A 12,111-nucleotide genomic window follows, 5' to 3' on the forward strand; every position below is an offset into this window, starting at 1 on the left:
CCCAGTTCTTCACAAAAAGTAGACAAAGACATTATAAATCATATAGGAGCAGAGATATTTTTGATACCAGGACAGCAGGAGATTTTTAAGTTGCTTTCAAGGCATAATCCACAGAATTCTTCAACTATTAGGATGAAACAATCCAGTAAATATTGGTGCTTGGAAACTGCATCTGATCATTATATGCATTACAGCCTTTTCATGTTTTTCCTCTTTCTTATTGCAATAGTGATCTAATTAATGCTGCTTAGCACTTTACCTAAAGGTCAAGTCGGTTTTTTTCTGTAGTTTTGGTTTTGGGGTTTTGTGTGTGTGTGTCCCAAACTGTATTCAGGATCTTGCCCTTCTTTTTTTTCTCTGAAGTTGGAAAGAAAGAATCAACTCAATTTTTCAAAATTATTTTTAAGCTGTCAAAAGGGCCATAAGCCTTCATTCCAAATTCTGTTCAACCAGATTTTTGTCATGTTTTACCCCGAGAAAATGTGTACAGGTCAGAGAGAGTGTTTAACATGTATTGAACTGACATCATCTGCTGGTGCAGTAACAGCAAAGTCCCTGCTCTGTTGGAAGATCTGGCACTAAAATAATATGTGAGTTGTAATACTGGACTGAGAAGAAAAACATAAGTGGGTTTCTGTGAGGAATAAGCTATTACATTCCTTACTAAATCTTGAAGGCACCTGCAGGTGTATTCATTAACACTTTCAGGATTGTGACCATAGTTCTGTTTCTCACTGAGGGTAGAATTTATTCCTTCAGAGTTTCTGTACATGGGACGGGAATGTGTCAGAAATAAGCATATCTGGCAGCTGCGGTTAAAGTTCACTTCCCTTGTTCTCATCTCATTTCTTCAAGTCAGATTTTTCCTCACCTTCAGTGAGAAGCTGATGGCAAATAATTTCACACCAGAAATAAATCACGAGGTTTGAGTTGTGAGATTATTAATCTTGGTCACAGTTCACTTTGCAACGTGGTCCATTCATGGCCTCTTACCTACTGGGTATGCCTGGGACACCTTTCTAGAAAATAGGTTTTGACATAACTGAATGTACGAATCTGCTGTAGGAAGTCCATGGCCTGTGCTATGTAAGTCAGTGAAATAATACAGTCCTTTCTCAGCTGAGATTTATTAATCATAAAAGGCATAAAAAGCAGTAAACTTCATGAATGGTTGATTTAATTTCAGCCTACCATATCCTATTCAGCAGCTCATTAAAATACAGTGAAAAAATGCTGATCAAGTTTTGTGAGTAATGGATGTTTACAGACTACCCAAGATGTTTCCCTCTAATTCAGTTAATTGCTACTGGTCCTAATGACTGAAGAATGGGGGTTGGAAAAGGGTTGATTCTGGCACAGAAAATGCAGACTGTTTTACAACTGAGAGCTAGCAAAAGTAAGAAAATGAATGTTGAAAAAAATCCTGGACCTGCAGACCAGGTCATACTTGGACATTTGCTTAAACCTGAGGAACTCTGTTCCTGAAAATATCTTCATTCTGTATGTCCTAATAATTAGATAAATTATGCTGAAGGTGAAGGGTGGTAAATGGTGAAAATACTAAAGAGGATAAATAAAAAGGCAATTAAAACCAAGTGGTAGACAGAGAGCGTAGAAGGACCAAGTTTTTTTAACCTCTTGATCTCTAAAATGATTTGGTTTTCATATGCAGAAGATGATTACAACATTACCAGGTGTAGTACTCTAGCCAGTCCTTCATACATGCCATAATTTCCTTTCAGTATTTTCAGAAGCAAACCTCATTATATACCAAACTATTTCAATTTTATGTGTATTTCTATTGTTAATAGAATAATTAACATTTGTCTGTTATAAAATGAAGATAAATATTTTCTTTGCACTGTTTGCAATGTATTTTGTGACTCAGTAGTTCTGGGTATTTGCTGGTTTAAAGGCAAAAGGTATCAAAGAAGGAGAATGAAATTCCTGAGTGAGAATAGGGTTTTTTTGGACACATTTCTGTCAGGAAACTGAGATAGCTCAGTCCAGTGAATGGTGGTATCTGTATCTGTTGCTGGCCAGTAGTCCTGCACATGTCCCAAGTACAAAAAGCTAACAGGAGTCTCAGGCTTCCTATTCCTGGGTTGTTTCTTCTTTTTCTTCTCTTTTTTTCTTTCAATACACACTATTAGCTGATAGATGGCTGCTGACTTCAGTGGCCAGACAAGTCCAGGGAGTACGTCAAGAACTGTAACGGGTGGTGAGACTATGTTCTTGATCGTGTAGGAAAATGTGAGTTAGAAGGGTGAAAAAATGAGAATTTTGGGTCCTCCTCTTGGAAGAAAAATCAGCCTGATCTTGGAACAATGCAATATACTCTGACACTTTCTCTCTCAACTTAGCCCATGCTTGAGAAATGAGTGCTCTTAACAGCTCTCTTCACTTGATGGAGGCTGCCAGGACTGGGGATTTTAATTTACACTGGCAATCAGGCAATCCCAAACTGCTCCAAAAATAGAGAGGAGAGATGGGTAAAAGCCAGTAATTGCAAAAAAAAAAAAAAAAAAAAAAAAAAAGCACTGGTATAAGTTAGGGTACAGCCTGCATTTCATATATGTTTGTATAGATATGTATTTCAGTGTCCATTTTTGTGTAATATTATCACCAACCCATGGCCACCTGAATGCTGACTTTTTTCTGATTGTGGCTGCTGTTTTATATGTTTTATTAATTGTTTACCTACAGTTGCAACAGCTTTATAGTCTTAAAATTTAACCAGTGCCTTTTCTCCCTTCTACTGCTGCCTTGCCAGTTCCCTTGAATAAGTAGCTACTTAGCTGCTGAAATGACAAAATACCTACTTAATAAAAATCCTTCCAGCACAAAAATTCAAAGACTAAAATGGCATATCTGAGGTACACAGCAGCTTGCATTGGTTGAAAATGCTTACTTTGAAAATGCCTTAATTTGAAAGCACTGTAATGAAGGTCTGTTAATGATACACCAGAAATGAGCTGAGGACGGTTTCAGAAGCACAGATGGCTAATTGGCTTCAGTTGTAGGTTATGTCATTTTAATTAAATTTTATTAGGAAGCATTTCAAAGCCATAAATGATGGTTTAAGATAAATATAGTTCTTCATAAATGACCTATTGCTAACCTTTATTTATTCCTCTCTCTCCTCTCAGTGTTAATAGAGGCTGCTGTGACTGAGCTCTCCGTGGCCATCTCTCATCTCATCCATGTCTACAGCAGCAGCTTTGATGCAAATTTCCAGCTTGCCAGCATACCTAAAAGCCCTTTATGTGCAGACATCAGCCTAAATTCCCAGCTGAGCTTCACTGTTTATGCTGCCCATAACATCCCAGAAGCCTGGGTGACCAGGTAGGAGGAGGTCCAGCAAGTGTTCATGAGAAGACGTGTTGTCTCTTTGACAACAGTAATTTTTCACAGATACCAGCTCACCTCTGCTCCTTTGGTGACGGTCCTAAACTAATGTTAGAGACTGAGTGAGTGGGTGTATCTCTACTGTTTTTTCTAGCATAAAGTGTATTTTCTTAAGCTTGACTGACTAGGAGACTTCCAAGCCTCACAGATAGATGGAAAATCAAGGAGGGAAGCCTAACTGCTTGTCTGGTGTGGAAGGATGGTAGGTCATAGAAGGGACATCAGATCACTGGCCTTGATGGGTATGTGTACAAATGTTCCCATGGCTGGCTTGCTCAGGAGGATGCAGGAAAAGGCATCCTGTGCTGCACACAGAGGACGTTTGGACTGGGACTTGGTGTGGTCTCTGCAGGACAAGCAACTCGAAGGGTTGGAGGCCAGCTTGCCAAGTTAAACAGAGGGGTGCTTGTGCTTGAACCCAATCTCAGTGAGGCTTCTCAGCAATTTCTGCTCTTGGTGTGTTCAAACCATGTCATGTGGCTAAGCACCTGAATTGGTGATGTTCTTTAGAGATGGGATTAAAATAAGTTTATGGATCTAAGTATACCAAGTGTTAGCATAGCACAGGCAAAAAAAGGAGAAAACTTAAATAAAAAAAAGGAGACAACTTTAATAGAAAAAAAAGAGACAACTTTAATAAAAAGCTAATAGAAGTATTCTCTTCTGCATTGCTCAGATTTGGTAAAACTAGTTGTCTCTTCAAGTGGCTGCCTTTTGTACTCTGAGCAAAACTGGTGTTCTTCTCTTACCACTCCAATGTGATGAAAGGGGGACAGGTGACCACAGTCAGGTAGCATTATTTTTATGAGTCAAAAAATTGTTCTCAAAGTTTTTGCTAATTTTCCCTTTGCTCCCTCTTTACCTTCAATCCCAAATGACTGTGGGATCATTTGAATTAGACTGTGAGCAAGAGACTGCACTATACAGCATTGCCTGTAATTAGCAGCTTAATAAAAATCTGAGAGACTTTGCATTAGTTAAGGTAATAAGTACAGAACTATAATCACTATCCTGATTTCAGATGGTTATATCCTTCCCACTGCATTTTATGTTTTACCAGGAAAATGTGATATTACACACAGCCTAAAGGCCACTTATGACTTCAATGCTATGTTCAAGCACATAAAAATGAGAATCTTTCTTCCTCCTTAATCTCCCTTTCCTGTCTTTCCAATATTCATGGCTAGCACGGCATGGACTTCTTAACATGAACTGCTGCTCTAACACTTGGTTTCCTCAAGTACTTTTATTAACATCATTCACATGCATGTTCCCCATCCTTATTTTTCTGCACTGCCTGAATTCATGCTGGAAGTGTCATGGATGTCATGTTGCTTTTCCAAGGGTCATGTTATGATCTTGCAGCTGTTTTAACACTTCTTTTAATATGTCGTTATTCCTGAATACATATAAGGTATAAAATGTATTATATAAGAAAGTATACATATTATAATATATATTGTATTATGTATCAGTACTGCTGTTTAAACAGCAAAACTTTATCATTTGATTTTATTAAAACCTATTATTTTCTGAACTATCCTGCAACTGTTTGTAAAGTTTAGACTCTAGGGGAAGTATTTCCTAATCCTACAGGTAAATTTTTTCCTTCTCTGCACTGACACCTGATAGGTACTGCAGACTATTGATCATTTTATTTTAATTAAAAAAAAAAAAAGAGAAAAAATAAAAAGCAATAATTATAAAAGATGTTATAATGTTCTGGAAGAGATAAACCATCATTCTTATAAATATGGCAAAGTCAGGCACCTTTAAACTACAACTGCCTCAGATTTCCTGTTCACATATGACTGTTTCCCATGTTCATCATTCTTGTTCAGAATGACATCTAAAGCTGAGCCTGGCAGGAAGATCTGGAAGTTACGAGACTAATTAGTAACATTAGTTATTTATAATCTATTTTGACTAATATTTTAAAAGATTTCAGTAAGAGGAATGTGAAACAAGAGATATTCCCAGGCCTGAATTTCACTCTGAAGCTGCTTGGTTCACTGTCTGAAGGCCAACACAGAGGGCTTTAATACTTCTGCTGTAAAAAAATTTATAGATTCCCTTGAGTACTAATCTGTTTTTTACAGATTGGGAAAAGAAGATAAAAATTGAATCATAGAATACCCTGGGTTGAAAGGAACCTTAAAGATCACCTCATTCCATCCCCCTGCCATGGGCAGGGACACCTTCCACTATCCCAGGTTGCTCAGAGCCTCATCCAACCTGACTTTGAACACTTCCAGGGATGGGGCATCCATAACTTCTCTGGGCACCCTGTGCCAGAGCCTCACCACCCTCACAGTAAACAATTTCTTCCTAATATCCAATCTAAACCTAACTTCCTTCAGTTTAAAGCCTTTCCTTGTCCTATCAGTACATTCCCTTGTAAAACGTCCCTCCCCAGCTCTCTTGTGGGCCCCCTTTAGCTGCTGCAAGGTGCTCTAATGTCTCCCTGGAGCCTTTTCTTCTCCAGGCTGAACACCCCCTGTTCTCTCAGCCTTCACAGGAGAGATGCTCCAGCCCTCTGAGCATCTTTGTGTCCCCCTCTGGACCTGCTCTGACAGTTCCATGTCCTTCATATATTGGGGGCCCCAGAGGTGGATGCAGTTCTCCAGGTGGGAGATTTCTTGTTGACTGTATGATGAGCAAGTAGCAACACTTCACATCTTATGTCCAAATTTTCATTCACTGCAATAATGAAAAAAAAAGGTTAATCTTAATGATGAAAACGTGGAACAGAACCCAGGTGTCTTTAGGACTTCTCTTGAACTCTGAACTTTAAGGAAAAAAACCAACAAACTTAAACACCCCTCCACACACATTAATATGAGATTAATTATTGTAATTCCTTTTCTCGTGTAAGGATGGTTCTTCCTAAATTTGAGGGGTTAACTCCAAATATGCTGTTCTGGACATGGTATATTACAATTTTTTTTTTTTCTCTCCTTTGTAGCTACAAAGTTTTCTCTTTTTCCTGTTCACTAACTTATGCTGGGAAGACAATTTGTCAAGTGAAGATTTGCAAAAATACTCCGGTTAAAAGATCCTTCTTTTTCCTGGCTGACTGGAATGAGAAGTAAGTTTTGGTCTGTGTTTGATATATGGTTGTCTGATAGATATTACACATCAAATATTAATTTAAAAAAACCCAAACACACATCTTTTTTATGGATGTTCTTCTGAGCAAATTAAACTACACAGAAGTCACAGAAACTTAGGGAGATCAGAATGCAAAACAAATGGGATAGCCAGAGGAAGGGAAATAGGACTAAGGTAAGCCTGGTCTGACAATAAACTAAACAAAGCTGATCTGTGAATAGCTTTTGTTCACTGGAGGAATCCAGGAGTACTGGAACTGAAAGGAAATGCAACCAAAGGCTGTATTTCTGTTCTTTTGAGCAATTCCACCTCTTGGAACTACCTCTAGTACCTCTGCAATCCAGCTTGAGAACCTACTGTAACATTTCTTCAAGGTATTTTTTTTTACAAAACAGCAAGGCTGTTGGGGGTTTTGGGGTTGTGGTTTTATTTCTTTGTTTGCTTGTTTAATTTTTGGAGGTTTTTGCTTTTTTGGTTGGTTTGTTGTTTTATTTCCAATAAGAAGGATCTGCAGTTTTAAAATGAGGACCTTAATGTGAGACTGGAATTTTAGGGTAAAGGCTGCCTGTTACCTGTCTGTCTCACTCAAACAACATTCATTTAAGGCAATGGCATGACAAAAAGCATATTTGCAATAGGTGAGAGAGAAATACGCTTTCTTTTAATGATTTGGTGGTAATACGGAATTCTTTCAGCTTCTAGAGCATGGCATATCTATATCTTTGAAAGTTTTGGTATTTTACATCACTGTTTACTGTATTCTAAATATGAAAGCGGCTTGATTATATTAGCATTGAACAAAGGCTACAAGTCTGAAAAGGTTTTTTTTTAATTACAATTGAATACAGAGTGTAATTCATAACATCTGTTTGCCTTTTTCTGAGACACAACAGTTTCAAACTGGTCAAATGGAAGAAGAGCTTTTTATGTCAAACACACTTATCTTAGTGGAGGGATATGGGAGGATTAGTATGTCTGTCCTATGATTAAGAAACAAAATGGGTGCACTTCTGCTAAGCATCCAAATAAGTTATTTTAGGTCTTAACATCTGCTTTGGTGCCTCAGTTGTGTCTATAGCATTTGAGTACATAACCCTCAGTCTTTTGAATGATTGGAAAGTAGCTGCTGTGCTTGTGTTTAAAAAATCAGATCATTCCTTTTTCCTCTGTAGGAATTTTCACTTTGTCCCAGTTTTGGTCAAGTAGTTTCTTAGGGTACATATAGGCAGATAAGACTGCAGGGTATGAGCAGGATTATGTTTCTTATGAGCAGTTTTGGCTTCTAAAATGTGGCTAATGCCTTTCTGGAATGCATCTTACAAACATTTTCTAAAGCAAAGGATAGAATAGAAATAAATTTGTAGCATAACTGAAGCAGAAATCTGCTCTTCTCCCATTTCATGAAGATATAAAGCAATCAGACTGAAGCTTCAGGCTTTCCATTAAAACCTCTCCCTTGAAAAATCATTGTTGAATGTGCACAATTCCATCCAAAAGCTTCTTGGAAAAAGAAGAAATTAAATATACAGACCAAATCCTTTCATAGGTCATAGATGCTTGTAAGAAGCTCTTAATATCAGATCTAGAAGCGTGTGGAACATAATAGCATCAGTTTGTAAGAGCACCTTTTTACTTTTTATTGTTGCTTGAGTTTCAAAAAAGTTTTTCAAAATCCATTTCAAATAGATTCAAAATTAAAAACTTGAAAATTTATATCTGTCTGGCAGGATTTTGAATCTTTTCCTCAAACATTAAAGGTATTCACATATTTTCTACCTCAAACTGATTGACCTAGATTTGTTTAAGTCTCAATATATGAGGGGAGTTTTCTTGAACCCAGTGTCCTGAGGTCCAGGCTGAGAATCTGGGGAACCAGGTATGCCATTATTTTTGTATGTTTAACTTGTATCCAAAATTGGGTTTTGTGAATGAATGCTTTATTTGAGTCAAAATAGAGATACCAGGTGAGCATTTTAGATCAGCTAACAGCTTAAATGGAGAGTGGGTTTAGATTAGATGTTAGTGAGAAATCCTTTACTTTGAGGGTGGGGAGGCCCTGGCATATGTGGCCCAGAGAAGCTGACCACAGATGTTGAAAATGCATGTGGTAAAAGGTCACCAGGAAAAGCATCTATTACATTAGGAAGTCAGATATTCTCTATATAGCTATGGATCAGTCAGGCCATAAAATAAACCTGGCTAATTCAAAATGAGTTCTGATCTTACATTAGGATTGATTTGAACAGAGTAATGTTCTGGTGATTAGGAATCTAGGTAGAGAGCTTCTACCAAAGACAAGGCTTGCTTTGTTTGCTGATTTTCATTAATTTAGTTTCTATTTTCAAGTGCTTTAACCAGTGAGTGTCTGAACTTTAACTTGATGCGTTCTTATGTATAAATATGAGCTTCTGTTAAAGTCTGTTATCATATTTAGTCTTTCCCAGAATGTTCTCAGAAACAATAGGAATAATTTGATGCCTAAGGAGGTGGCCTTGTGTAGTGTTTCTTCTGTTTGTTCTTTTTTGAGAGTACAGTTTTGCTTTATAACTTGTATATTACCTTTGGAAAGTGTGATCCCCTTATTTTCTCATCAGTGTCATTTTTCAGTGGCTGAGATCTCTTAATTATTTTCTTTGGTCTTAGCTGGTTGCTCTTAATGTATTTATTTCACCATCTCCTCTTTTTCCATCCTTCATAATTCACGTTAAACCTACAGTCATGAAGTATGGAATTAACATTAAGCCTACCATTCATCACCTCAGATACCTTCTTGGCACTGGGTTTCCCTCTTCTCTGTATTTTGTTTGGCTTGTCTGTTTTGTTTCCTCTCTCTCAGGGCACAGCTCTTCTGTGTTGAGTGCTTTTAGGAAACAAGTTGTATAACTTTATCTGATATTTGTGAATGGCACCTTCTCAGTGAGCAGCTTCTTTGTTTTTCTCAACTGCTGTTGAAATTGTTCACCCATGGGATGCCTTATTCCTGGCCAGAGTTCCATCCCCTTCTTAGTCATCCATTTGACTCAGCCTCCTACAGTCACAAAGGGTGAGACCAGCTGGGTAAGTTCAGATGGGGATTAATTATAGTTCTTGAAAGCAGTACAGATATTCCTCTCCTTTGTGTATCACATGTCACTGGAAGGGAAATTTTAGTCCTCTTTGGCCCATACTTTAACTCTTGGGATGTGTAGCCTGTCAGAGTTTCCAGGTTCTTTTCCTGCTGGTAAAAGTGCTATATAATGTGTCCTAGGGAAATTCTGGCAAGTATTTGCTTTCTGCAGTCATGATACTGAGAGGTTTTTTTCACTGCTCCAGGCTCACAGGGAGTGTTAACAATTGTCTGTATCAGAAAATGCGTGTCTCGATTTTTTATTTTTGTCTCTTCAAAGCATTAATGGTTCTTTAAAGTTAGGTGTAACTCTGTCAAACATTTTTAGGTAACAAGGGCAGTGTTGTTGGCCTCTCAGCAAAAAAGACAGAACAAGTTATTTTTAGGAGGTAAACGAGTTCAGTTTCCCAATAACTGTTTCTAACTAATTATGAGTAAGGAAGAGTACATGAGACAGGGAAAGCAAACTTGAAAGCTATAAATAGGGACACGTGGGAAGACAGTTGAGAATTCCTTCTCAATTCTGTTCATGGTAATCAGAAAGAGTGGGAAATGGCTGTCTTGCTTTGTTATTCAAAGAGGGAGGTATGCAAATGTGCATAATTTCCAAATGTTGGAAGACTGATGATCTGAAATTTTGACATTATTGCTAATTTGGAGAACTTCAGATTTTTTAGCTGAAAGCCATCTACTTTCTTTCAGTGGCTCCTCAGCACATTCAAGGAAACTTTCTCAAATTCAATAGAAATTCGATAGATTTGGAACTGGGAGCAAAATCTTATGCTGATTTTTCCTTATCCTATTACCATGTCTTACTTCTAGCACCCGTAATTCTTATGTTTTACAGGCTACTATACTTTTTAAATGCAGTTTCTACCTTTGCTTGCTGTTTAAGTATGAGCATATCTTTTTTAAAATGCTGAGTTGCATTCTTCTGTCACTCTATTATTCAAATTTATCTTTTAGTCTGTTTTCCTAATCTCCAGTTTATGCAGATCTTTTGTTTTCTTAATGATTGTATTATCAATGTGGAATAATCCTTTAAGCCCCTAGATCCTTATATTGATTTTGTTTATGCAGAAAAAATGTAATTAATTTTACTCTCCACTTGAGAAATTTGAGCTTCCACAATATACATGGAAAAAGCTAGAAAATTTTCTCTCCAGGGAAAAGAAAATGCAAACTTGCACATGTCTGGGTAATTACATGTGTGATCTTTCCATAGAGCATGAAACTATCTGGTTTATTAGAATAATTCTAAGTTATGATTTTAGATCAATTTTCATAAACTGTATAAATGAACTGAATGACCAAGCAAGCTAATGATCAATACAAAGCTGAGATGACTATTGATGAAAACTGAATTTTCTCACTAAAAAATTGCGAATCTGTCATTGCTGTTAAGACAACATCTGCCTTTAAATTGTGGCTGAGAAATATCACACCACCAAAGCACACCTGAACAAGAGAATGATTATCACACTCAGAAGCACCTCTTGGTTTCTTAAGCAGTGTTTCCCTCTGAAGGCACAAGACAGCAAATAACTACTGCTTTACAATTCACCCTTAATGGGTTGTTTATTCTGAAATTGCCTTTTGTTGATAAAGTAATTCTAAAGGAAAGTTTAATTAAGCTTTTTCTGCCTTTGCCAGCTCTAGTAGTTACCACTGAAGGGAATGTTTTTATCTGCCTCTTCTCAAATACTATGACTCAAGTTAATGGTTGCCAATACTCATCAGTGTATTGAAGGATCTCTCAGTTGCATTTTCCTTCAGAGTGCAACTTCTGTAATTTATAGCTCAATCTAGGTGTTAGGGCATCTAGAAAAATGGAGAAAGAACTCACTTGTTGTAAAAATGCTCAGATTTTTTTTTAACTTTCATTTTTCTCTTTTCTGATTTTCTTTTAGGGTCAACTTCCCTCTGCGAATAAAGGCTCTTCCAAGGGAAACTATGCTGACAATAAAACTACTGGGAGTAAACAGCACCTCTAAAAATACAGAAGTGCTTGCTTGGACATGCTCCCCATTGTATGAAAAAGAGTAAGTTTGGTTTTGCATGACAGCTTAAGAAAAGACCATTCTTGGATAGTGTTGCACTCAACCTGGGAGAAATATAAATAGACAAAATTACTCATTTCAGGAACTCCTCTAATAAGACTGAGAGGGTCACTTACAGCAAACTGCTTTTGATGTGCCAGTAAGAGCCTCATCCCTTTTCCTTTTCCTTTTCCTTTTCCTTTTCCTTTTCCTTTTCCTTTTCCTTTTCCTTTTCCTTTTCCTTTTCCTTCCTTCCCTTTCTCTCGCTTGCTTGCTTTTCTTGGTTTAGGTGACTGTTTAAGGTTCCCTAGGCCTGTTGAAAGGCCCTTTCCTGTAGCTTTGCCAAATCTTTTTCTTTCTTGTTCACAGTGGTTGGTTTTGTTTTCTTTTTTCTGTTCTCACACACATTCATTCTGCTCAAATTGGGACAGTTAGTGGTGACCACAA

General features: G+C 37.3%; 1 protein-coding gene across 1 annotated transcript in view; it reads left to right on the forward strand.

Moving 5' to 3' along the window:
* Positions 1–12,111, forward strand: part of LOC103624735 (phosphatidylinositol 4-phosphate 3-kinase C2 domain-containing subunit gamma-like) — a gene marked incomplete at its 3' end in the record, with an annotated part of 85,933 nt that overhangs the window by 45,937 nt on the left and 27,885 nt on the right. The window contains exons 12-14 of the mRNA XM_017726199.1: positions 3,150–3,345; positions 6,374–6,496; positions 11,536–11,667. Of these exons, the coding sequence (XP_017581688.1) occupies positions 3,150–3,345; positions 6,374–6,496; positions 11,536–11,667 (451 nt within the window). The remainder of the gene's footprint in view (positions 1–3,149; positions 3,346–6,373; positions 6,497–11,535; positions 11,668–12,111) is intronic.

Source organism: Corvus brachyrhynchos, unplaced genomic scaffold (genome assembly GCF_000691975.1).
Source record: "Corvus brachyrhynchos isolate BGI_N302 unplaced genomic scaffold, ASM69197v1 scaffold191, whole genome shotgun sequence".
Classification (NCBI taxonomy): Eukaryota; Metazoa; Chordata; class Aves; order Passeriformes; family Corvidae; genus Corvus; species Corvus brachyrhynchos.